General features: G+C 51.9%; 10 protein-coding genes across 10 annotated transcripts; 5 read left to right on the top strand and 5 right to left on the bottom strand.

The window, feature by feature from the left end:
• Positions 1-1,515: 1,515 nt before the first annotated feature.
• On the bottom strand, positions 1,516-2,548 carry gldB (putative glycerol dehydrogenase (GldB); the record flags this gene model as incomplete). Its single annotated transcript, XM_056664189.1, has 2 exons — positions 1,516-2,085; positions 2,141-2,548. The coding sequence occupies 2 exons, from the start codon at positions 2,546-2,548 to the stop codon at positions 1,516-1,518; spliced, it is 978 nt and encodes a 325-aa protein (XP_056523246.1).
• A 1,120-nt stretch (positions 2,549-3,668) lies between these two features.
• N7515_003444 (phosphatidyl synthase) lies at positions 3,669-5,129 on the top strand (the record flags this gene model as incomplete). The annotated part of the gene is made up of 1 exon (XM_056664188.1): positions 3,669-5,129. The coding sequence occupies one exon, from the start codon at positions 3,669-3,671 to the stop codon at positions 5,127-5,129; it is 1,461 nt and encodes a 486-aa protein (XP_056523245.1).
• A 2,292-nt stretch (positions 5,130-7,421) lies between these two features.
• N7515_003443 (uncharacterized protein) lies at positions 7,422-7,667 on the top strand (the record flags this gene model as incomplete). The annotated part of the gene is made up of 1 exon (XM_056664187.1): positions 7,422-7,667. The coding sequence occupies one exon, from the start codon at positions 7,422-7,424 to the stop codon at positions 7,665-7,667; it is 246 nt and encodes an 81-aa protein (XP_056523244.1).
• An 870-nt stretch (positions 7,668-8,537) lies between these two features.
• Positions 8,538-9,456, bottom strand: N7515_003442 (uncharacterized protein; the record flags this gene model as incomplete). Its single annotated transcript, XM_056664186.1, has 2 exons — positions 8,538-8,844; positions 8,900-9,456. The coding sequence occupies 2 exons, from the start codon at positions 9,454-9,456 to the stop codon at positions 8,538-8,540; spliced, it is 864 nt and encodes a 287-aa protein (XP_056523243.1).
• A 2,745-nt stretch (positions 9,457-12,201) lies between these two features.
• N7515_003441 (Leucine Rich Repeat domain protein) lies at positions 12,202-14,240 on the top strand (the record flags this gene model as incomplete). The annotated part of the gene is made up of 3 exons (XM_056664185.1): positions 12,202-12,382; positions 12,450-12,794; positions 12,847-14,240. 3 exons carry the CDS (start codon positions 12,202-12,204, stop codon positions 14,238-14,240), a joined length of 1,920 nt encoding a protein of 639 aa, XP_056523242.1.
• A 1,506-nt stretch (positions 14,241-15,746) lies between these two features.
• On the top strand, positions 15,747-17,709 carry N7515_003440 (TFIIH subunit TFB1 family protein; the record flags this gene model as incomplete). Its single annotated transcript, XM_056664184.1, has 2 exons — positions 15,747-15,888; positions 15,941-17,709. 2 exons carry the CDS (start codon positions 15,747-15,749, stop codon positions 17,707-17,709), a joined length of 1,911 nt encoding a protein of 636 aa, XP_056523241.1.
• Positions 17,710-17,965: 256 nt separating this feature from the next.
• dscB lies at positions 17,966-18,942 on the top strand (the record flags this gene model as incomplete). Its single annotated transcript, XM_056664183.1, has 2 exons — positions 17,966-18,232; positions 18,307-18,942. The coding sequence occupies 2 exons, from the start codon at positions 17,966-17,968 to the stop codon at positions 18,940-18,942; spliced, it is 903 nt and encodes a 300-aa protein (XP_056523240.1).
• A 290-nt stretch (positions 18,943-19,232) lies between these two features.
• Positions 19,233-21,242, bottom strand: N7515_003438 (putative PHD finger domain protein (Ing1); the record flags this gene model as incomplete). Its single annotated transcript, XM_056664182.1, has 4 exons — positions 19,233-19,291; positions 19,342-20,084; positions 20,138-20,787; positions 20,847-21,242. The coding sequence occupies 4 exons, from the start codon at positions 21,240-21,242 to the stop codon at positions 19,233-19,235; spliced, it is 1,848 nt and encodes a 615-aa protein (XP_056523239.1).
• Positions 21,243-21,950: 708 nt separating this feature from the next.
• Positions 21,951-24,918, bottom strand: N7515_003437 (2-oxoglutarate dehydrogenase family protein; the record flags this gene model as incomplete). Its single annotated transcript, XM_056664181.1, has 3 exons — positions 21,951-22,246; positions 22,294-22,862; positions 22,925-24,918. The coding sequence occupies 3 exons, from the start codon at positions 24,916-24,918 to the stop codon at positions 21,951-21,953; spliced, it is 2,859 nt and encodes a 952-aa protein (XP_056523238.1).
• A 148-nt stretch (positions 24,919-25,066) lies between these two features.
• N7515_003436 (uncharacterized protein) lies at positions 25,067-25,306 on the bottom strand (the record flags this gene model as incomplete). Its single annotated transcript, XM_056664180.1, has 1 exon — positions 25,067-25,306. The coding sequence occupies one exon, from the start codon at positions 25,304-25,306 to the stop codon at positions 25,067-25,069; it is 240 nt and encodes a 79-aa protein (XP_056523237.1).
• Positions 25,307-25,920: the final 614 nt, after the last annotated feature.

Genomic DNA, 25,920 nt, shown 5'->3' with positions numbered 1-25,920 from the left:
GGCCAAGGCGAACCTACAATTCGCAGCGTCTTGTATACAGATGGGCATATTGCAATACAGCCCTGCAATACAGACTACCCCGTTCCTTGCAAACGTCACATAACGAACGTAAAGTCCATTGCTATTTGCTGCCAATAAACGCCGATATAATTCCCTTCCCTCGGCCCATCAATCGGGATCCCCCCAGCATCGGCATCTTAGATCCCGAACATTTTCACCCGGGTAAAGCCTCACCAGGCTGCTAAAATACTACTGGATACAAGATACGGAGACAGATACACAAACCGAGTGTTGTAAATCTTGGCTAATGACAATCATGTTTCACTACTACATAAATGGAGAATCCAATCCTTCGAAGAAAGGATGAAAATGAGGCATTAAATCCCTATTTACTATACGCTTGTAACTTAACCAATCATGTTGTTACCTGTAACTACTGTATACAGAGTCTAACCTTAACACCGCCTAACATCCATCTTCCACCTCTCAACCAAACCAAATACACAGTCCCATCCCCCATTATCCCTACATAATTCTATACATACACCCTAATCCGGCACTTCGTTACATCCCACCTTCACCCTCATTTCTCTTCTCTAGTCCCACCCGAGATCTCCCGCAGGAAGCAGTAGTCAGCCCAACGCTAGACCCGGAAACAGCTAGCGGCAAGCGCTAAGCCCCTTAGTGGCGCAGGGGCATTTCCGAAGAGCCACAGGGTCTGTGCGCGATGACATCGTTCTGCCTTGCAGGGTGTCGGAGCACACTGCTCCTGCTTTTGTATTTTTACGACATAACTTTTCAAAGTCTGAGATTTTGGGTGTGTGGATTACAATATGCCTACCTAATGCAATTAATTGGACAATAGTTACAATACGGACATACAGTACTCCGTACATAAATAGTCTAACTACTGTAGGTGGTAGATGTCAATGCTGGTGCGACTCTACGTCCGAGTGCAGTGCGGGCGCTCAGGTACGGTCCTACGGAGAACGGGTGTAACCCTTTTTTTTGATTAATGTGATTGTCATTGGCTTGCTGTCAATTGGGATTGCTTGCGTTTATCATTGCGGTGTATCCGTATCTGTACTGGAGATGTATGTAGGTACGAAGGATTTAGGTCGGATACTAGGTAGACCTTGGTACGATCTTGTACAAATGCAGGGTGTTTGGTTTGCAAATTTTGTGGTCTTCATTTTCTTATTTTCGGTCTTTTAATTTTGATCACTGGTTTGGACTTTGGGTTGCCTTATTGCAGATGTAGACGCTGATGAGCGGTGGATCCTGGCGGGGTTTCCAATGTCCCTACATTACTGTTGGTAATTGGAATGTAGACAGTGGCAGTGTGTGAGATGAGAGATTAGGTGCCTTAGTGCCTACAGTCCAATGTCAATCTACACAGATGAAACACATAAGAGATAAAATGGTATGTCCAATTCATCTAACTAAGTTCGTAGTCCATTCGTTATCACATTTCCACCCAAATCCCATTATATTGGCCTTTTGTAAATTGACGATCTAGTAAGACAGACCACTGGCAGTCTCCTCGGGCCAGAGGTCGTAGCCGAAGGTATCGCGCATGTTGACGAAGCGGCAGTGGCGGCCCTTGGCAACCTCGTTAACAGCCGCATAGTCAGCATCGCTGAGTTCAATGCTCTTGAAGTTGGACTCAATGCGTGCGGGGTTGGAGCTCTTGGGGAGCACACTGTAGCCACGACGCAGACCCCAGGCGATGAGGACCTGGGCCAGAGTGTTGCCGCCCTTCTCGGCAATGGCGTTGAGGGTCTTGTTCTCGCTGACCCGCTCGCCCGTCGTGGGAACCTGGTTCTGTGAGCCCAGAGGCGAGTAGGCCTGGGGCAGGATGTTCTTGGAGAAGCAGTACTGGACCAGCTCGTCGTTGGGCAGGAAGGGGTGGATCTCAATCTGGTTGACCGCGGGCTGGACCTTGGCAAACTTGGACATGGCCTCAAGCTGGGGGATGGTCCAGTTGGAGACACCAATGGCCTTAGCCTTGCCGTCGGCATACAGCTTCTCCATGGCGCGCCAGGTCTCCTCGTGGTTCTCGGTCAGGTCCTTGAGGATCACATACTATATGATTGGTTAGATGGGAGCTGTTCTCGCGGTAATTGCAAGGGGATCTTACCTTTCCATCAGGGCCAATCTTGGGCTTCTCCTGGGTCTCCTTCTCAGCCGCAATGGGCCAGTGGACCAGGAAAAGATCAACATAATCAAGCTTCATACGCTCCAGGGAGTTGTTGATAGACCAGAGGACGTCATCGTAACGGTGCAGGTGGTTCCAGACCTTGGTGGTCACGAAGATATCGGAACGCTTGACGGAGGGGTTGGCCTTAAGGAAGTCACGGATACCATCACCAACCTCGTCCTCGTTGAGATAGAACCAGGCACAGTCGAGGTGACGGTATCCGGTGTTGAGGGCAGCAGTGACAGCGGCGTAGGTCTCGCCCTTGGCACCCTCGCTGGCGAAGGTACCGAAACCCACGGCAGGGATGGTAACCCCGTTGTTCAATGTGAAAGTCTTTCCAGATGACATGATTTGTATAGTAGTGTGTATTTGGTATAGAGGAAGGTAGAGAGAGAGAAGAGGTATTTGAGCTGTAGGAGGATGCAAGTAGAAGAGTGGGGGGAAGAAGCTATGTGAGCGATGACGATTGAAGTGGGGTTGGGAAGGATTGGAGGGGTGGAGGGGGTGGAGGGGTAACAGGGTGAAATTATATAAATGTTGGAATTTGGATTATTTAATAGAATCAAGTCAAGTTTACTATTGAACTTTGTGCAATTGCAGTTGTGTAGTTCAGTGCATCGTATATACTGCAACTTAGCCCGACTTTCCCTTCTCATCCCAGTGTCGATCAAAAACTTGCCTCTCGTCGTTATTCCCGGTTAGAAGTAGGAAGATCATCGTGCCTGAAGAGAATGAAACATGAAAAATCCAATTGAACTACTGTACGGAGTAGATATCCAACTGAAATTCAAGACGGAAAAAAAAGACGCAAAATTTCCACTGGTAATTTTCAAAGCTCTGGCGATGACATCACCAACCGAAACGGTGTTGAGCGTTTGTGCCGATCGTCATCGGCTCCATCGATCTCAACCCGGTCCACGGGTGAACTTCACTCTGGTCCAATCATCTTCCCGTCTCAGGCCTCTTCCTGCCCACTCGGCATGGTTGCGTTGCTTCATACTCGGCCTGGTCGATTCGGTTCTACCCAATCACCATATTCATTCAACTCGGCCGTCGGGAAAAAGGCAGCCTCCCGTGTACTGGGTACATACTAAGACACGGTATCAGCCACCAATGACGCAGGTACCATATACCCAATTCTTCTGTGTAAGAAGTGATCCACCTTTATATCTTGCCAAATGATGACGATAATTCCTAGGAATGATGATACCCGGTGTGTGGATCCCCCTCGTAACCTCAATGGCAAAATACCAATTTCGTTTGTGCCCGCCATTGAGCCCTGTATCAGATAGAGAGCCTGTATATATACTCTGCTGAACTCCCTCCTTCGCCATTTCACATACTTTATCTGTTATTTTTCTCTTTCCTTCTCTATTTCCAATATTTATCCTTTTGAGTCCTGATCCTAGTGACTCCAAAGTAGAAGACCCGCCTCATCCCTTCTACTCTCCATACAATACCCTCCACCATGCCTCGCTTCGAGGACTCCGATCTCATCCCCCGCGATGCGGCGGCCCAGGATCCCCGCGCCCAGGACCCCCACGGTGCTCTCTCTCCTCGGGACCAGCGTGCTGGCTCAGGTCTCACCATCCCCTCCGCTGGCGGCAATACCGTTGAGATCCCCGCTACCCGCAGCTCCATCAGCGATGCTGCTCAATTCATGCACAACCTGAGCTTGGCTCCCTCCATGAAGGACCGCCGTGGCTCGCGCAACTCTTTCGGCACCTCGCTCCCCATTCCTCGCTCCCCCCGTATGTCTCGTCTCTCGTCTGTGCAGCGCGGTACTCCCTCAGTCTCCAAGGATATCATGGCCTCCCAGATCCAGGATCTCAACAAGGAGAAGACCGCTAAGGCCAAGAACTTTGCCTTCGCTTTCGATATTGACGGTGTGCTGGCACACGGAACCCACGCCATTGAGGAGGCCAAGATCGCTCTCAAGATTCTCAACGGCGACAACGAGCTCGGTATCCGCATTCCCCACATTCTCCTGACCAACGGTGGTGGCAAGACCGAGGAGGCCCGCTGTGCTCAGCTCACCGAGATCCTTGAACAGCCCATCTCCACCGACCAGTTCATCCAGTCCCACACTCCCATGCAGGCATTGGCCGAGTATTACGAGACTGTTCTGGTTTGCGGCGGTGACGGCTTCAAGATCCGCGAGGTCGCCGAGAACTACGGCTTCAAGACCGTTGTTCACCCCAAGGATCTGGTCGCCTGGGACCCCACAATCTCCCCCTGGGCCACTCTCACCGACGAGGAGCGCGCCGAGGCCAAGCCCCGCGACTTCTCTCAGATGAAGTTCGACGCCATCATGGTCTTCGCCGATTCCCGCGACTACCAGACCGATTTCCAGGTCATCATGGATCTGCTGCTCGCCGAAGACGGCAAGATCATGACCAAGGCCAAGGACCCCGTCGCCACCCGCATTCCTATCTACTTCTCCCAGGGTGATCTCCTCATGCCCACCGAGCACAAGGGTCTCCCCCGTCTTACCCAGGGTGCCTTCCGTATCTCCGTTGAGGCTCAGTACAAGGCTCTCACTGGCGTCGATCTCGAGCGTGTGGTCTACGGTAAGCCCGAACGTGCTACCTACACCTATGCCGACGAGGTCATGAAGGCCTGGATGGAGGAGCTCCACGGTGTTGCTCGTCTGCCCGAGAACATCTACATGGTCGGTGATAACCCCGCCTCTGATATCATCGGTGGAAACATGTACGGCTGGAACACCTGTTTGGTCCGCACCGGTGTGTTCCAGGGCGGCGAGGGCGAGAACGACCCCAACAGCCCCGCCAACTTCGGTGTCTTCAACAACGTCCTCGAGGCTGTTAAGGCTGCCATTGCTAAGGAGCTTGGTGCCGACTTCAAGCTCAAGTGGGATCCCAAGGTTAACCCCGTCACTCACGGTGAGGGTGCCTCCGCCATTGAGTAAAGGAAACATGCTCAATCGGATCTCTTCCATCTTCTCACGCTGAAACGAAACTCAAAAAGACAATGTTACTGCTGGGCTTGAGAAGGTTTCCTTCTGGCGTTTTCGCTTTTTTCTATATCATGTCATCTACCATAGACCTCTTCTCTTCGCTTTCCACCACTTTTGCACGCACCTCGTGAATTGTCTGGCTATTATATGCTAGAAATTCGGGGTTCTTGGCTTTAGGACTTCTGATATCCTTTGTCGCGTCAGTTTGGATTTATTGACTTGAGAAATGACTGGAAATTTACTTTCTATTTTTCTCAATTTTAGACTGGTTTGCTACACCTCATGTGTCATGACACCAAGAAGCTTTGGGTGTTTTTTTCGGTTTTTTCTTACACATTTCCGCATGCAGCTATATCCCCCAGATTCCAATTTCAATACCATACAAGTTTTATCATTCTATCTCGTTATCAGAGTTCTTCGTACAGAGTAGAATATCCCATATGATTGGTGAAATCCCCGTATTGATACCGAGTTTCCAGTCAACCCATCATTGATGACATGGTGATGTATCATCTAACCCTAATGATTCCAAGGAGCCAGTTAGCCTAATTGAGGCACCTCTCCGCAGCGAGAACTCACAATATCACTGGGTTTTCCATAATAAAGTATCAGAAGGACCGAATCCATTTCACCAAGAGCTCAGCCAAGGTGCAAATTGTCACAGGTCCTCTTATGTAGTTAGAGCCTGGATCTCCACTACAATTGCATAGCCTAACTCTAGCCCAACAGAGAGATCAGCCATATTCAACCGCCGGAGTGGCAAACGGCTCTCAAAATAACGCGGGTTACGGGTAGATGTCGAGACACGGGTTCGAGCAAAAAAAGAAAGGAAGGGAGTGTGAGGGAGAAACAAGCTCTAGAACATCAGCGAACGCATATCGTGTTTCTAGAGCCCGTCGATGTCGGCATGAGACAAGTTCTAGAACAGTAGCGAACGCACGCATCTAGAGTCAATGTCAGCACTTTGTGCAGACCCATGTCTTGCCCGGGCCGCATTCCGGGATATCTGTCTCGGGTGTGTTATCTGCAGGCTTTCCGGGGTAGGTGTTGTAGGGCTGACTGTTTCACGTGGTTTCCTTGGTGTTACTCAAGGGAGAAGGTACGGTTCACGTGGAGGTACGGGGATACGGACAGGGGTCTTGTATTTTAAGTATTTTTGTAGAAGGTTTGTATTCGGACTAGGATGTTGAATTGGGTTTATGGTGTCTGGGATAGGGCTTTTGGTATTGGAAACGACATATTCTTGACATAGTCGGAAAGTGCAATCCAAGCATAACACCTGCTCCCACAACACCTTTTGCCATATTGTTGTGATATATCATATGAGATCACATGCTCGGGGCCTTGTTGATCAGGCTTCCCTTTAGGTAGACGACTACTTAAACAAGCATCCTGCCTTCTGTAGTTCATCAACTCTTTCTCTCTCTCTCTCTCTCTCTCTCTCTCTCTCCCCACTTATCCCAACCCATCTCTATCAGCCAAATCCTTGACATTCAAAGCCAGTCCTTAGCCTGGGTCTTCCAGATTACACGATGGTCGATACCAGGGCGAGCCTTTCGCTCCTACCCAAACAATCAATATCCTCCTACGCCCCGGGCAATCTGCACACGCCTTAACAGCCTGTAACCTCTTCTTTGTCCATAATCCCCGAAAGAATATCGTCTCTCATGGCGCCTTCTCGTCAGTCAGCGCTGCGGACTCACAAGCAAAGGTCTGCGAGTGCAGCATCGCGCCTTTCTGAGATGTCAATTGAGTCGACAACATCTGATATTCTTGAGGGGAAACTCGCCGCAATGGAACTGAACTTGAGTACATGCGATGTGTCCGAGACGGCCTCAACGAGGCAAGACAGACTGGAAAGATACCTTAGGACGCCTTCCAGCGAGAAATTCAACCCTTCTTGAAGTCCTTTCGCTCGTCTTCGACAACAATTCAAGTCCTCAAGACACAACGCCCGTTGATTGTGGAAGACATCGATGAGGCAGTTTCAGCGAAACGGCAGAGGATTGAAGGGCCGATGGACCAAAGCCTGCTTGAGCACGCCTACCGCGATGCCATAATCCCGTGTACACGGTCACACCCGTGTGGCACCAGCAACAAGAATAACCACCCTTGAACTTGTTGCCTATGCTTTACAACAGATCAGGGCAGTGGCAAACGGTACGCCAACTGTTGCATCACCTACCACATGGGAGGCTTACAATGCATACTAATAAAAGCCCCTTTTAGTCCCAGCCCGCGATAATGGCACTACCAATCCGTGCGCGCAAGGCAGTATTAAGCCCTCTTCCTACTCTTTGCGCGGCGCCTAACAAAACCAAATCCGCCGCGTTCCATGCCGTCACATATTGTGGTGACTGGTTACAGTGTCTGCCGTTCAAGGTTGCCTCAAAGTCGTGGGAGAGCTCGAAGTCCCATGGGTCGAAGACCACGGTCTCGATGCACTATTTCTGGATGAGCAAAAGCTGCGTGATTCTCTTGGCCAAGTGATTGAGTACATGGTCGACCAACAGGTCAGATCCCCATCCCATACGGGTTTCACTCTACTTATGAGGAGACCATCGTCCTGAGACAAGTCAAGGTCAACAGACGGTGGAGGATAGAATGATCCATCATTTTCCTAACTCCAAAGCGATGGTATTACCGGTGTTTCGGTTAAGCAATGTTTCTGGCATTTGGCCTTGCTGGCCGAAGGATCTCCTGTTAACAACATGCCAAGACGCTGTTCAGACCTCCCTCCGGCGATCCCATTGCTAAGTACAACAACTTATTCACGAATGCTCTGTTCCAGGAGCACTGCATTGTATCGGGGGGAGCTCAGTCTGTGCCGAAGGAAGCACTCACTTTGTCAAAAGAAGCATTGCTCGCTTCTGACGATGACGTTTCCAGGTGGATGGTTGACTCTGGTACCAGCACCCATATGACTCCGCACAGATCTGTCTTTATCAACTTCCGTCCTTGTGTTTTACCTGTATCTACGGCTACAGGTGATGTTTTTTACACTGAGGGATATGGTGACGTTGTTCTTCGAATGACAAGCCAGGATTCGCCAGATTACATCGCTAGTTATCTATGAGTCGCGAGATAGCATATGAATACTACACTCCTACACATCTCTTATTTGACTGCCTGTGCGCAAGCGATCTCTTTGCTCCTCCGGTCTGATGGCTATGCTAGGTGGTAGCTGAATCATCCCGAGAGCACGCAGCCTTCGTTCTCCCTCTTCAATATCAAACCTAGTTGCTTGTAGACGGGAGTAGACTTGAACTCCTAGTTAGCTTCTGACATATCGTAGCCTTTCACATACTGAGTAAGGGCAGTCTTAACGACGTATTTCTTCTGGGTATGCAATCCTCCTTCTCACCACCACCAGCCAGTGCTCTCGTCAAGGTGGGGATCGTTCGCCAGTCCGTAAAGGTACCGAACGTGCCACGGAATGGCCAGGACCAGGGAATACACAGCGAAGTACTCGTCTTCCCATTCCGTGACAGGATCAATGCGTCTAGCCCAGCGAAAGCCGGAAATTTTGATGCGTGTCATGAGTGTGATATTGCAAGGGATAGAGTATAGACTATAGTGTAGAACATACACATCATCTGTGGACTTGTTGAGTATGATCTTGCTCGAGAGCTCCATGCGTGGCCTGTACCCAAAACCCAGAACTTCCCTAATTCCCGTCAGCCACATGCACGTGGTCGTAATCAAGATGCTCAGTAACAAACATGTAGGTCGTCTTGAACTTGTCCCGGATGCTTTGTCGCCGATTGTAGGGCAGTCTCCAGAACTCCTCAAGATCAAGGGAATCTCCTTCGACCTTTTTCCATAGAAGGTAGACGATATATCCGCCGTGGACAAGATCGTATGCATCTTGCTTGCCGAATCGATATCCAAGGAGTTCGGGGGTAGCAGTGTACTTTCCCTCTGTGAGATGCTTCAAGGCTTTTAGCTCCGTGTGACCAGGTTCCTCGGATGCCTGTGCCTTCCTAACACTCGAGTTGTCAAGTGCAGTGCCAGCCGAAGGAATCTGCTTGTAGATGCGTATGAAGGCGAGCTCTTTCTCGTTCCCGGCTCCCGCAAGGCGACAAAGATATTTTCCAGCGGTGTATGGGGGGCCCATGCCCAGGGCGCAATCCTCTGCGGGAATCGAGACAGGATGCTCACTTACCTTTTCCAGGATGACCCAATCCCGAGGGGGGTAAAGAGCAGAATCCGGAGGGTTCGAGCAACCTGTAGTGATCGTTTCACCAAGCATCTTGAAGAGAACTTCCATTCCGGCCATAGTGAGCGTGAAAGAGGGGAGCCATTGGCAAGAGATGAGAAAGCGTGCAGTCTAAGGTTGGATCAAGGTGAAGTTGGAAATGACGATTTAAGTTTTATGGGCAACTTCGAAAACGTGCGAACATATCAGACACGAAACTCCTACAATTGGCCTTCGCACTACGGAGTTTGATTGTACACTCGAATATACCTACCTATACCTACCTCTTGAAGCTGTCGTCGAGGCCAGTTGTGGCAGAGAAGATATCCGGCCGGGGTTGGATCTGATACGGTGTGCTGAAGGGACCGAAACGTCTACGAAAGGGAGATATTAGTGCAGCAAAACTGGTCTATACTTTGTAGTTGAAGGCTTTCCCGCAAAACTCTCCCCACGATTGTTTTGCCTGATTGGCATTCCGGTCTCAGGTCTGCAAAGAATAACGCTTCTGGAAGTATAGGCTACATAGTTCTCAAGGGAAGTAGCCGGACCATTTACTCGACTTACTAGGAATCGCTTTGAAAAAAAAACATTCATCATGGAAAGTGCAAGTTCAAAAGATCCTCGCAAAACAATTTCAAAGGGGAACATTGAAAGGTTCAACTCACATTCCTAGCAAAGCTGACCCTTGGGTTACAGCTTAGTGGAGATGCACTTGTCAGTCTCTCTTTCCTGCCAAGACATAGGCTCGAATGTTGAGAATGGTGAATTGGAGAGAACGCAAGGAGCAGATAAGGACAGGCAGATCAACATTGTATCTCCCTCCTGCCCAGCCTTGGCGATGAGCGCTGCTCCGCGGAAGTGCAGCTTCATCACAACCAGGACTAGGACCTGGCTGGCATGCAGTCCACCCCTTCTCAGGTTGTACGATGTGCTCACCCCAATAGGACCAAATCACGGCCAAATCAGGACTAGGCCGGCGAGAGCTGTGACTCGAATGACGCTGACTGGCCATCACACCATCAAGCCTTGCAATTTGAACTGGGTTACACTGCTCCCATGTTGTTCAAATGCAGTGCTGGAGCTAAGCCTTCGCCGATCCTGTTGGGCAAGTCATATCAGTGATGCGGTGTTCGTCGGCGATTCGGCCGACTTCAACTCCTGCGTAAGAGTGACAAGAATGCAGAATGGGGCTGGACAGATGTCACGGGACCCCTGAGCAATGAGTGTCGATTTAGTTCAGGAGACAGCAGTGAGGGAGGAAAGTGTGGGGTATATTAGCGAGGGAAGCGACAGGCTTGGCTTTGGCGATCCACCTCAAAGCCGCGGATCACTTGGCTTGGCTGCTCATGTTGGGGACGGGAAAGTCGGGATAGGCGGGAAACCTATGCGGAGTGAGACAAGAGCAGAGTCAGCCCTGGACAGCTCAACCAGCCTGAGTACCTTCCAGGCTTCCCTGCTAGTTCATGGACTAAGTCAGGGGTTATTGGATGCTTCAGGGGGATGCCGCGAGATCCACGGATACTAAATAACGGGGAACTTTTCTAGGAAGTTCCTCTGAATTGAGCATGCCTATTTGCACATAGTATGTCATAGTTGGGTGATCAAAGGCTTGGACACGGACCTCAGGTGATAATTATAGCGTCAGGTGACATCGTGTTCCACATCCATGGATCCAGGTGTTTTTGGGGGATTTTTATTAGGTAACGGCGCGTCTGTCCCCGCATGATCAACTTGAGGGGGCGAATGAGCGCCGTGGCAGTTGCATGGATAATAATAATTTTAGGTAAAGAGAATCCCTTTGAGGTGGTCTGGAGTAAACTCCGTAGATCGGAATTAGTGTGATCTGCTGACTTCAATGTCAATTCGCTTTGATTGCTTTTACTGCATGAACCTTGGGAAATAAAGCAAAGTAAATTGAGGGGAAAGCCGAAGTAGCTCTGGAGAAGGATTGGAGAATGGCGCTAAGAAGGTTTCGGGTTATGTCATAGAATCGGAGTGTCCACGGGTTTTAAACAGCCCACGCTTTCTATACTCTTCTGAAGCAAAAGTTATGCAGTACTGTATACATGAAAAAGGTACCGGACATCTTTTGGGCTACAATTATTTCACCTCCTAGTTATTTAATATCTACTTGCGTCGAGTGACGTGATTCTTTCGCATGCGGATGAAAAAGCAAATGGAGTCTGCAGGGGTAGCTTGGGGAACTAACATAAACTTAATCAGTTTAGTTGTAGGCAAATATAGACAAGTCTAGACGGATATTAACTAGATAATATAAATCTGATTGAATCTCAATATTCAGTACCTAAATGTACCAGTACTTCGATCTAGAAAGAAAATGAATATTAGGGAAAGAAGAGAGATCCGCCACCTAATCAATCAGTTACCCCGATATTATCTTTTTTTTTCTACAAGGAAAAAGTTCGCCCCATGTGGCCATGACCCATGGTGCTTTCAACTTCTCTACAGCCTTCGACTTTTATAAACTCTTTTCAAAGTCACGAAGCCTTTTCTTCGTCAGAATTATCGAATGTGCTCAAGTGTCAATACCTAAATTGTGCAACATCGGCTCGTCCGTTTTCTGTGACTAACAGCTTCACATTTTTTTTCTTTCCCCGCCGCCCCTCCGGGAGCCCTAAACCTCCTGCCCTTACTCGACTCGGTCTTAACACCTTTTCTTATTGACCGGGCTTTTCTCTCCCTTTCGTGTCTTGTGAAAGACTTTTAAATTTCAGCTTTTATTTGTTTCCACCGACTCCAAAGTACCCACCCCGAACTAGTCAAACTACACCTAGGGCCCTTTATAGAGGGCCTCATCCTCTCACCATGGCCTCCGTTACTCCTGCTCCCACCAAGCCGGCATTCCCGCGACTCTCTTCCATCCCCTGTGGTGACCATTACCACTCGCGCGAGTCATCTCCCTCACCCTGCAGCACTCCCGACGGATCGAGGTCGAGCAGTCAGCGCCGTCCGTCGTTCGGCTCGGTCAAAGAAGATACAGAGGACGGTACGTACCATGATGTGAAAGATGTGCGAATTTACAATGGAGGCTGACGTGATCGTCTTGGATATAGGAATCGCGCAATCCTTTGTGGACACCCACGAATCCCCATCGCCCCAAGACCAGCAGGGTGCGCAACGCAAGCTGGATCTAGTCGCCCAGATGCAAAAGGCCCCGGACTTCTGCTGCCCCTGTGGCGGATTTCTGGGATGGAAGCAGATCCGACTGGGCGGCAAGAGTTTGAGCCGCAGTTACAGTGATCTCCGTGGGCTTGGAATGCAGCACGCAAAGGGCTGGGCATGGGAAGCCCAGGAACCCGAAGCTAAGGAGCTTCTTCCACCCAAGGCTCCCGAGGTGGAGATCTTGCAGACCCCTCCCGGTTCCTCGCCTTTGGAGAAGCTCCCGCCAGAGGTTCTTGGTAAGAACATGCGCCTATTGCTTTTCGGTTCCATATACTAATCTGTTGATAGATCAAATCATCTCAAACCTGGCGCTCGATCTTCCTCCCAATGGATACACTCCTCGAAACGTCGATCTGGTGTCATGCCTGCTTACATCCCACACGTTGCACGCTGCTACTTTGGGTGTCTTGTACAGGAACATGACCATCCCGCACTCTATCATCTTCCACAAAGCCCTTAACCACATCTCGCAGTATCCAGCCCTGGGCACATTGGTGCGTCGCCTAGACTTCTCGCACTTCACTTCCGTCGGACTGGGTCGCACTAAGCAGATGAATGCCGAGATCCAAAACTTGACCTCTCGGACTCTCCTGCAGTGCTTGGAACTTCTGCCCAACCTCAAGGAATGCCTGCTGCAGGAACATTTGGAAGGAGATATCAGTGTGGACGTGATTCGGAAGCTGTTCATGGGGCTGCCAAACTTGCGTGCTCTGGATTTCACCGGTTGCTCGACACAGGCATTCTCTGGGGTCTTCCAAGAGGCGCTGATCGGGGGACCTGCACTGCCCATGACCTTGCCCAACCTCAAGCGACTCTCACTCCACGAATGCAGCACTATTCCCGCTCCCATGTTTGACTTCCTTCTCTCGCGCTTGATCAACCTGACGCATCTCGACCTTACCCACACTCAAGTCAACGACTCAGCTCTCGCCGCCATCCCCGAGACCGCCCGCATCTCGCACCTGAGCTTGTCCCGATGCACGCGCCTCCGACCATCCGCCCTGGTCAACTTCCTGACTACTCACGCGTCCGTCAAGGAGTCCCTCGTCTATTTGAACCTCTTGACGGATCCGACCCGCTTCCGCCTTCTGGAGGAAGCCGATGTCTCGGCTTTGTTGCCCAAGCTTCCCAGTACTCTGCGATCTCTCAACCTGGGCGGAGCAAAGATCACCTCCGACCATGTGCCAGACTTGGTACCCCTGACGAAGCACCTCGAAGAGCTGGGTCTCAGCTCCGCTGATCTCTCCGTCGCAGACGTGAACTCGTTCTTCGGTCGGTACCGCAACCCGGCCACTGGAGTCGAGATCGATACCCCCAGCACTCTCTGCTACCTGGACCTTGCCAAGGTGCCGCAGATGACCATCGGAGCCATCTTCAACACCAGCACTTGTCTCCTGCTCTCGACCCAAAGCTACCCCTTGCAGGTCATCGAGTTCAGCGACAAGATCATCACCCCGTTGCGCGAGCGGGCCAAGACCCAGCGCGTCTCCGTTGGCTGGACTGTGCGAGACCTCGGCCGTCGCGGCTGGTACGTTCGTGCCCCATCTTCCATGCCCGACGAACCCGCCGACGACGGTGCTCGCTACTGGAAAATGGGCGCGCGCTGGTGGGGCATGCGCAAGATTCCCGTGGCCGTCGGCGAAGTCGGCGGTCTCTACGGCCATTACATGTTCAAAAAATGATCTACTTGAGCGTTTTGTTCTTGAAAAGCGTGCTCGCTGGATCCTTCTTATCACTTTTGCTGATACCCTACATCTGATATACTATCTCATTCTTACGGTTTGATTTCTTGCGGGGGGTTTTTCTTTGCATTATCTCCCACACATATCGGTTTGCGTGCTTTTGGTTTTTTTTTTCGATCATGAATGATGATATCCGGTCTATGCATGGCGGCGCGCAACATGGTTTACGAATTTCGGCATTCTGGCTCCTGGCTTTCGGGTTCGTGCTCTCGGTTGCGTTTTGTCTTTTGAATTCGCATAGCATCTGGGTTCTATCTCTTCAGCGGTGTCTGGTTCTTTCCATTGCTTGGGCTTGGGCGTTGCTGATCTATCTGGGTGTACCACTCTTCTCATGAACGGTTCTACTTTGCTTCATTTTCTTCACTTGTAACTTGTTTGATAATCATACGATGTAGGCCAAGTTGTGCCTGAACTGCCGAAGGAAACTAAGTACGCATAGCTGCCTATATGAAGAGTAACATCATTTCTGGTATAATCTACGTACATACCCCCATGTTCTTTCAGGCCATAGGACCTCGGGAAGTACACTGATGCTTTGCGTTCAAAGTTACAAGACCTTCCTAGATAGGAAACTCCCTGACTCCATCGTTCTTGCCATTTTCCTGCTCCTTCCTCCCAACTTACCTTATACTACACGGCAATAAACTTCCATGCCCCAAGGTTCTTCCCCCCGGGGCCGTTGAATCTCCACATCCCGTCCGTCGCCATGCGATGTCGTCCCTACGTACACAGTAAGTCGTGCTTCTCGCTCGGACGATTATCACTGAAAGAATCTGCTTCAACCCACAAGTCACATGGGACATTTCCAAATTTCCAATCTGCGAGAAACCTGAAAGAGCTCCATATATGAAGGCGACCCTAAGTTTTCACTACTGAGCAGCCAATCGAGGAGAAATTGTCCGTTATGGCGTTGGATTACTACTGGCGGCCACGGAAGGATGGGGCATAAATTATCACTATTCACGAATAATGAATCAGTTGAACAGATCGAACCGCGCTCACAACTAGCATCCGTATTCACCAACTTCGTATGACCCTCTTTCTGTTTGAATCGGAAGCATAGTCAAGTAGTCGAATGACTGCTGGCACGGGAAACACACTTGATAGGATTGTCTAGAAAAGAACCATCAATAGCTTCAGCTCAGTTATAAAGTTACCTATCCAATCCTCTACAAATAGTTACCTGTTCTCATAACTAAATACATTCATGGCTGTTCCAGCTTCGTTCGACTTAGGGCTGCAATCCCAGGTGACGCTTGGCATTCGTCATGTGATAATTCGCAGAGGAGCCGCATCTCTCGTTCGCAGTTTCACCGCTACGTGCTATCTCTCATACGAAGGCTCCGGACCTTCCTCAATCTCCTCTGCGCCCGGGGAATTGTTCATCTCGATGGGCGGATTCGTTGTCGCATCTCAAGGCAGTGGAAGCTGTCAAGACACGCGACGATGGCACCTCCGAGCGGAGCGGCCTCTTACAAGAAGAAAGATGGGACCCTAGCTATCTCCGCAGATGAGAAGTCGGTCTCATGGACTCCTGCAGTTGCAGGGGTTGGAACCAAAATCTCCATTCCAGTGATGAATATCACTAGTACGCCGCCTATTCCCGTGCATTCATTCGATCGCTAACTCACAACTATCAGATTTGCAGCAGACCCCAGTCACGAATCCGAAAGTGATGCTTAAAGTGTTTGCCCAAGCCCCCGATGCTCCTCCGAACAGCGCATCCGATCAATATGTTTTCCTCTTCACGGCTGGTGCGGACGCCCGTGCACAGGCCGATCTCATCAAAGATACGTTGAGTGCTCGGGTCAACGCAATGAAGGCGGGTACACCATCCCAGACTCCGGGACCAAGTGGGGGAGGCGAAGGTCTGTCAGCGGCGATGGCGATTGCAAATGCCGTCACCTCCGCAGCGACATCGAAGAACCCTTTGGATGAAGAGAACAGACTTCGGGCGGACACTGAGCTACAGCAATCGTTGCTACGATCTGATGCAAATCTACAAAAGATGTTCTTCGAGGGATTGCATACGAAACCGGAAACCTTGCTATCTGGGGCGTTCGTGTCGCAGTTTTGGTCTACACGGCTGCACTTGCTGCGAGCACACGCAATCGAACTGGGGCAAATGCGCGGCTCGTACAATGTGCTCTCCACGCTGAAACCCCGGGTCGAAGATAATGTGACACGGTTGAACATCAGCAAAGAGCAGATCCAGCTCATTTTCACACAACATCCGCTGGTCAAACGCGTGTACGACGAGAATGTGCCGAAACTCAGCGAGCAGCAGTTCTGGTCCCGCTTCTTCCAGAGCCGGCTTTTCAAAAAGCTGCGCGGAGAACGTATCACAGAGGCTGACGCTACTGATACCGTGCTGGACAAGTACCTTCGAACGGATGAGGCTGCGGAGCCGGACCGGGAAGCGAATATCCATCAGTTTTTGAATCTCGCTGGTAACGAGGTAAACCACAGCCAGCGCCGCGGAAATCGGCCTGATCTCGATATGAGACCATCTGGCGTCGACAAGGTCCCCATTATCCGGACTTTGAATAGCCTGAGTGAAAAGATCATGGCCAATGTGGCACCAGCCGACGGTGACATGAGTGCCCCGATCGGACTGAATGAAGAAGCATGGAAAGAGCTCCAGCTTCAGGATCTTCGCGGAGATGAAGAGCAAAGTCGCATCACTTTGAACATCCGTGATCAAAGTCGGTTCTTCTCCCATGGCCAGGAGGGCGACCAGACTAAGCAACCTGCCAAACAAGATCCGGATCAACTTCTCCGAACTCTGCGATCGGACATCAACCAGAATCTCCCGTCGCAGGGTAATACCCAATTGGGCAAGTTGGTGGATCCCGGCGATGACGAAGACGAGGAGATGGAAGATGCGCCTGCCAGCGGTCGGCCTGTCGGATCATCTGCCGCTCTACATGACGCATTTTCTCAGATCCTGCAGGCATTGCGCGAGCGTCGAACGCAGATGAGCGAAGGATCAGCATCAGAGACCTACGGGCTGTCTGTAGCACTCTTCGACCGATTGACCTTGACACACGCTACAACGACAGAATTCCTACACCAGTTCTGGCAGGCGTTCCTCTCTGGTAACCCCGACCGAGCCGGAGAGGTTGCGTCTCTAGCAGAGTCTCTCCGACGAGCAGCAGAGCGTATCCAGGCCGTTGCTAACGATGCTGAGGCCGAGCGGAAGGTCGAAGTTGATCGGTTAAGGCAGCACGCCCGTGAGGTGTATGAGAGCACCGGGCGTAAGTTAAGAATCAACCTTGAAGGCGTGGAGGGAGGCCAGAAGGTCGTCAACCAGCTTCTCGGTCCTACGCTCCATGCACTGGAGCTCGCATCGACCCGATACCAGAAAGAACTGGCCGAACAAACCAAAGAAGCGGCATTGGCTGTTTAGTAATATTAAGGGAGCACAATCTTAATATCCATGAATGTATGATACGAGATACTTGATACAGAAGATAATGGTCACGTACGGAGTACTACTAGTACAAGAAATCGACTCCCAGTACATACATAGATCGGCATGCCGAGCTTCCCCGGACTTCGGAAACCCACTCTGGCCATCTGTCCCCTCAACAACTTTCACCTCCAACGAGCCCGGGTTGCCAACCCAGCATAAACCCCGCAATACTACTGGAAAAGACATCAAAATGCTCACCTCCGGCCTAACAAACGCACCCCTCACAAAATCCCTCCTAATCTACACAGTCGCCTCATCAGTGGCCCTCTCCCTCTTCGACATAAAACACCTCGCAGTAATAAACATATCCCCCCATTTCTGGCCATACGCCCAATTCTGGCGCGCGCTAGTATGGCAGATCGCAGGCTTCACCAATTCCACGGAAGCCCTCTTCGCCGCAATGCTGATCTACCATTTACGTGTCATTGAACGGGCCTGGGGAAAGCGGAAGATGGCGGTAAGTTCATTTCCTCTTACTTCCAAGTATACACAAGGACAAAAAAAGAATTAATAACTAAGATACATTTACAGACCTTCCTCCTAACAATCTTGCCCTACACAACCATCCTCCCCCCCCTCCTCCTAACCCTCCTCCGGCCCCTAACCCTCAACACAATAAACTACCTCCCCTGCGGTCCGGTCCCAACGATCTTCGCCCTGCTAGCGCAATACTACATCACCATACCACATACATATCGCTACAGACTCGGCACGACCTCTGCACCGACCATACCCACCGTACCCAGTACCACCGCGGACTCCACCGCAACAGCACCCAAACCCGAACCACCATCCCTCTCCCTCCTCCTCTCGGACAAATCAACCACATATCTGGTCGCGGCACAGCTGGCTCTCTCGCAGTTCCCCGGTATGCTTCTTCCGGCCGCGGTGGGATGGTTTGTGGGAATTGCTTGGCGTGCGGAACTGTTGCCCGGGTTGGCGTGCAGTGAGAATGGGTTTAGGGTTCCGGCTTGGGTTGTTGGGGAGAAGGAGAGGAGGGGGAATGGTGAGGAGAGGGGTGGGTATGAGGATCTCAGGAGGAGGTTGGAGGGGGAGGTTGCGGCTGAGACTGCTGAGGCTTCCGGGTTGGATGGTGGGAGGGATGGGGGGCAGAGGCAGAGACGGGGTGAGGATGGGTTTGTGGAGAGGTTGAGGGGGGCTTGGTAGATTTTTTGGATTATGGTTTCTTTATATGTTTGGAGTATAATGTCTTATCTGGCATAGGTATTGCAGAGAGAAATTGAGATCCAGCTGTGGCTGATCAGATTGCTATGGAGTTGAGGTGATTTATGAAGTTGGACTTGGGGATGGCATACTAGGCATACTATTATTAAAGGCCTATAAAGAGAAAATGGTAGACAGCCAATATCCGCTAGATATTCAGTCTAGTCAACTAGCAAGGCCACATCCTCACCGAACATAAACATATCATCAGTCTATAACCATGAGATTGGATATCACCGCCCATTGCGACCCCGTCTCATATTTTCCTTACACTCATTACAGAACCATTTGACTAGAAAACAGTTAGCAAGAAACTCGACAAGAGACAGGACAAGTTCTTACCATTCTTCCCAGGCGGTTTCGTCAAGCCCACACACGACAAATGGAACCATTCACGCGGACAAGCATCATTATCGCAAGCCACCATCTCACCGAAACTGATTTCATTACAGTAGCAGTACCTTGGCTCGCCCTCCTCGTCTTCATCATCGCCTTCATGGAGCGACTCGTCGTCAGAGGGTATAGTAGGCTGCGGGATCGGCTTCTTCTGCGTGCGCTTGCCAGACGCCGGGTCTTGACTTCGCGTGGGCCGGGCGCGGGAACTTGGTTCTGAGAATGCGGCGAGCACGGGTGTTGATGTCTTGGAATTGCGGCCCTTGGTCGTCTCGGCTTCGGCAGATCCGGATTTACCCTCCCGATCCTCGCGCTTGGAACTTGCTGCTGCCGATGCCCTGGCGTGGGTGTCGGCCTCGTAGTCGCGGTGGGGGTCTCCGTGGAACTCGTTCTTGACGGGTCCTTTCCCGGGTACAGACCTGGAATCGGCGATTTTGTCTGCGCGGGGAATGTGGTTAATGGATGGATCCAGGGAAGGTGGTTGAAGCGGCATACTGTTGTTGGCGAGGTTTGAAGCTGATGATGACGGACGTGCGCGCGAATTGCTTGTCGCCCCGGTGTTCTGCTGGGCTCGTGAAGATTGTGGCCTTGCTGTGCTGGGTCCTGGACTAGCGGCACCCCGTGGGGCATTGAACGTGCCGACCAAGGGTGAAGGCGCCAGAACAGGTGATGCGGCATTGGAAGTGTTGGCCCTGAGATATAGTTAGTGAGTTGCCCATATTGGCCATACCAAGATGAAACGTACTTCTTGCGCGCAGCAGAGTTGGCATTGGGAGCGCGAGACCTCTTCTTCTCCGCGGTATCTTTATTTGCTGCTCTCTGACTCCCCGCACCACTGGCAGATCGGTCCATCGCAACGCTAGTTTCGACTGGTACTGGACGTTCCACCTTCCGGCGCTTGGGTGCAGCACTCGAGTCAGCATGGTCTCCGCCGCGAGATCTCCCATTATTGTTCTTGCGGGTGCCGGAGCTGCGCGTGTCCTCATAGTCCGCATCGGCCTGCGCCCGACGTTGCTTACGCGCCATGACAGCATCACGCCGCGCCTCACTGCGACTGGCAGCCTCAGCCTCTTGAAGCACGTGCGACAGGTCCTGTCTTTGTGCTACCGCTTCCCGACGCGGTCGCTCGTTGGTCGCTGCCTTTGCGGCACTTTTATTAGAGTATGCCCAGTGTGTCAGACTGCCCAGACGAGCTTCTTCGCTGATCTCGCCCGCAATGTACGGGAACACCGTATCCAAACGGATAACCTGACGGTCCAATTCCTCGTTCGCGTTCGAGATGACGTGATTCTTCTCATCGGCAGTCATCATCAGGTCCGAGAGGTTCTGGCGGACGCGATCGAAAAGTAGTCGGCGACTTTTGCTCTCGGACGTTTCGGGGGACTGGGATAGCTTCTGGCGCAAAGAAATCACAGTCAGTAAACATCTAGAATGGGCCATTCGAGAGAACTCACCTTGGGCAAAGCATCCTCCCGAATCACACCCCCGACTATAGGCGCCGGGTGCGGAGGGTGAGGGACGGGCTCCGACTGGTTAGCGAACTGGAGTAACTGCAGCAAATTTTCCTCCAAAGCCCATGCCTTCGCATCAACCTCCTTCAATAAGGAGTTGTGACGACGGAACTCGCGCGGAAGCGCAGTTATAGCATCGGTGAAATGCGTGAGCGCAGGATAAAAGCCGTGAGGGACAGGGGGTGTGGAAGGAATTTCAGCTGTCGAGCCCCGGCCGAAAGCGAAGGAGGACCGTCCGATAGTTTTGGAGGTTCGAGATGGATTTGTACGTGTTTGGCGGGCAGACTGGCGATTTCCCTGTCCCGGGGGGTTCATGGCTGACGACGAGACGCCGGACATGGTGAAGTGTAGAGTCGGGACTGGGAGCTGCGGCGCTTGGGGAGGGTTGGGGCGAGTCTGACTCGATTTGAGGGGAAAAGAATAACTTTCAAAGAGACAATGGTATTCAGCAATGACCTGGGATCTTGTGAAACAGTCAAAGCCTCGCGTAGAAAGTAGAGAGCATCGATGGAGGAGACGCTGCTGCTGGGAAGTTTGAGTGCGGAGAAGAGCACTCGGATCAGGTGAGATTGCGGCCTGCCGCCTGCGGCATGAATCAGGCATCAACTGCTTAGTCATTCGAGCACGCGCGTGACGACGTCATATCAGGAACAGGTCTATGTACTGAGTCACATTGCGTAGCCCTTGCATATAAATGTACGTGTAGTGAGTATGATAGAGGATGATTCAGGAACCAGACACTATAGCTACAAGGATGGATCAGTAACAGGCAACGCTTCTTTGTATTTTACACTGCGTATAGGACTGATTCTAGGTATGGACGGGGACCCGATGTGAGGAAATCCGAACGACTCTAGAACAGGGCCATGCACCTAGTACACGTCAATAGCACACGAAGGAAATCAGCATAGTAAAGGAGGTGGTACAGAAAACAAAAAAAAAAAAAATTAGACGCTAACTTCTAGGAAGAGCAATGAACATGGGATACACAACTCAATGCAAGTGTAGTATCTCATCAGAAGTTGAAATAGATCGCTGGGAAAGCATTTACTCGCCCTTCAGGTGATCCTGATGGACGGAGAAAGCATCCTCCAATAACTCCTGCTCCTCCTTGAGGTGGACAGCCTTGAGACCAGTGGCGACGGAGGCACTGCCAGCGCGACCGGCGTACAGGACGTGGCGGCGGTTGTGGTGCTCAGTAGCGTTGAGAAGGGTCTCGATACGGGGCTGGGCGTAAGACCAGGCACCGGCGTTCAGAGGCTCCTCCTGGCACCAGACAATGTCCTTGGCGTTGGGGTAGCTATCCAGGTTCTCCTTCAGCTGAGCCCAAGGGAAGGGTGCAGCTGCTCAACACGGGTGATAGCAGTGTTGCGGATACCGTTGGCCTCACGGTGCTTGGCCAAAGCAGCATAGACCTGTCCAGAGCACATGATGACGCGCTCAATCTTGTCGTGAGAGTCAATGGAGCTGCCGTGAGCCTGGTCAGGGATGATGGGCTCGAAGTGGGACTCGCCGCTGAGCTGCTCAATATCAGAGCGGGCAAGGGGGTGACGCAGCAGAGCCTTGGAGAAGAAGATGACCAAAGGCTTGCGGAACTGGCGGTGGATCTGGCGACGGAGGACGTGGAACAAGTTGGCAGGAGTGGTCATGCAGACAATCTGCATGTTGGAGTCCTGGTGCTGGCGGTCGAGCTTGTCGGCAGAGGGGAACACGCGAGGCTCCTCGTTGCAAAGCTGCAGCCAACGCTCCATGCGGCCGGAAGAGTGCTCAGGACCTTGGCCGTCATAGCCGTGGGGCAAAGAGACGACCAGACCGGAACGCTGCAGCCACTTGGACTCACCAGAGGCGATGAACTGGTCAATGATACACTGAGCGTTGTTGGCGAAGTCACCGAACTGGGCCTCCCACATAACCAGGGCGTTGGGGGAGGTCAGAGAGTAACCGTACTCGAAGCCGAGACTAGATTATATAGGTTAGAACAAGTGCCACACAAGAAAGTTCAGTTCTGGGTAGAAACATACCATCCGAACTCGCTGAGGGAGGAGTTAGAGATGACGAAGCTACCCTGCTTTTCGCTGATGTGCTTCAGGGGAGTGTAACTGCGCTCGGTCTGCTGGTCGTGCAGAACGGCGTGACGCTGAGAGAAGGTACCACGCTCAACATCCTGACCGGAGACACGGACGTGATAACCCTCATCAACGAGGGTACCGAAGGCGAGAGCCTCAGCAGTAGCCCAGTCGATGTTCTTGCCCTCATCGACGGCCTTCTTGCGGCCTGCCAAGATACGCTTGAGGTTGCGGTGGAGCTCAAAGCCCTCGGGAACACCAGTGCCGGAGATCTTGTCGGCAATATGCTGGAGGGACTTCGGACCAACAGCGGTGGGCAGGTGGGGCAGGACCTCGGTGGCCAACTCCTTGGGGGACTTGAAGTTGTTCCAGGCGGAAGTCAGCCACTCCTTGCCGGTAGGCTGATAGTCCTTGCTACGGTCGAAGCTGTCGCCGAGCATTCCCCAGACCCACTTCTTGTGCTCATCGATATCCTCCTTGGTGAAGGTACCCTCGGCAATCAGCTTCTCGACGTACTTGTCGAGCTGAGCCTTCTGCTCGGCAATGCGCTTGTACATCAGGGGCTGGGTGAACGAAGGCTGATCAGTCTCATTGTGACCCTGCTTACGGTAGCAGACCATGTCAATGACAACGTCACGCTTGAACTCGGCACGCCAGTCGGCAGCGACCTGGCAGACGTAGTTGACAGCCTCGACATCATCGGCGTTCACGTGGAAAACGGGAGCGTCGATGGACTTGGCAATGTCAGAGCAGTAGGGGGTAGAGCGGGAGTAACGGGGATCAGTGGTGAAACCGATCTGGTTGTTCACGACGAGGTGGATGGTACCACCGGTCGAGTAGGCGGGGAGGGAGTGGAATCCCATGGTCTCGTAGACGACACCCTGGGCAGCGAAGGCAGCGTCACCGTGCAGCAAAACACCCATGGCGGTGTCGTAGTGGGTCTCGTCATTGTTGTAATGCTGGATGGCACGGGTCTTTCCGAGGACGACGGGGTCCTCAGCCTCCAAGTGGGAGGGGTTAGCAACCAGAGACAGCTGCACCCGCTTACCGGAGGGGGTGGGACGCTCGAAGTTCATACCCAAGTGGTACTTGACATCACCGGATCCCTCATCGGAGGGCTCGGTAGAGCCAGCAAACTCACTGAAGATGGACTCGTTGGGCTTGCGAACGACGTTGGACAGAACGTTGAGACGACCACGGTGAGGCATACCAATGACGATGTCCTTGACGCCATAGTCGACGGAACGATCGATCAGGGCCTTCATACCGGGAACCAGAGTCTCGCAACCCTCCAGACCGAAACGCTTGTCGTTAGGGAACTTGGTAGCCAGGAAGGCCTCGAAGCTGGAAGACCAGATAAGACGGTCGAGGATGCGGCGCTTGTCGTCAACAGAGTAGTTGTACGGCTGCGGGATCTCGAAGCGGTCACGGATCCACTCGCAGGGCTTGCGATCGGGAATGTGAATGTATTCAACACCGTAAGATGAGCAGTAGATCTTCTCACAGGCGGCGATGATTTCGCGCAGAGTCATCTTCTTGCGCTCATCGGTGATGAAACGAGGCAAGATACCGGGTCCAAGGGCGAACTCCTGGTTCAAATCACTCTCGGTGAAACCGTAGTGGTCCAGCTCGAGCTCCTTGGGCTTATCATAGCCAAAGGCCTCGGCCTCTCCACGGATTCCGAGAGGATCAATCTTGGCCTTGTGGTGGCCACGGGCCTGGTAGGCACGGACGAGCAACTGAACCTTCAAGTGGTTGGTGACATCAGTGCCAGCAGTGAGACCCTGGCCGGGCATGTCCTGAGGAACACCGCCGGTAGGGGTGGGGACGAGGGTAGGGGGAGGAGTGAAGGCCTGGGAGATGGGCATGTTGCCGTCTTCCATGTTCTTGAAGTAGGTCTGCCACGAGATGTGAACACTCGAGGCATCCTTCTTCCATGCAAGGTACATCTCATCGATGTAGTTGGCACCGTTACCAGTGAGGAAAGAATCGTTGGGATCCTATACAGTCGATGGCGACGTCGCGCCGTCGCGTTAGTCAAAATGTTCGTTCTCGTTTCATTCATCGCGAATATCCGGATCGGAACGCTACCGACGATCAAGAGGTGTTGCTTACCACTCCCTGGGCGGGACTATCCGCGGCGGCCGCGTAGGAACGGGCGCCGTTGAAAGCACGATCGACAACGGCAAGAGGCCGACGAGCGGCCACGCTGAAGCCAGAGCGTTTTGAGGCGCTACGAGCACTTGTGGTGAGGTGGAATGAGCGCCGGCATGCTGAAGAGGTCGCACCACGCAGCATACCGCTGTTGGTGGCCTTCAAGGCAGTGTTTCTGAACATTGCGGGATTTTTTCGTCGGGAGCAATGAATCAAGGTATGGATTTAGAAGGGGTGGTAAACGTATGACAGCAATCCGTAGGACTGTAAGCTCAATCAGACGATCAAAAGAGTCAGATTTGCTGTCAGCCAATATGTTAGCCTGATATTGCCAGGTTGTTTTTGCAGGGCTCATTCCGAGAAAACCGGAATACGGAGGAAAGGAAGCGACGTAATAACACGTACGATTTGAGATAGTAGATCAGGTGTCGACTAGTGTTGCCGTAGCACCTGTATGGAATCGGAACTCATCAGAGAGCTATACCGCTCTAGATGGAAAGATAAAAGTGTGGGGTGCGAAAGAAGAAAGATGAAGCAAAGAAGAGCGTAAAAGGAAGAGAGCTGCCGACTTCCCGAGAAACGACGGGTCTCATCCGCAGGACGGCAGGGAATGGGGCTGGTGCGCTTACTCAGCCCGAGTCACAGCCGACGCCGCGGATGGGGCGTAAGAGGCGCCCCAGATGCACCCGAAGATTGCCACTCGTGTTATTCTTATCTCCACAGACCGGCTATCAGACCGGCTAAGCGTTTATGACCCCTTTGCGGGATATTTCGACTACCGATTCATACATATCTTG

This window comes from Penicillium bovifimosum, assembly GCF_028826915.1.
Source record: "Penicillium bovifimosum strain IBT 22155 chromosome Unknown utg000003l_segment0_segment0, whole genome shotgun sequence".
Classification (NCBI taxonomy): Eukaryota; Fungi; Ascomycota; class Eurotiomycetes; order Eurotiales; family Aspergillaceae; genus Penicillium; species Penicillium bovifimosum.
The sequence above is the reverse complement of the archived record's forward strand: the minus strand, read 5'-3'. Positions and strand labels throughout refer to the sequence as shown.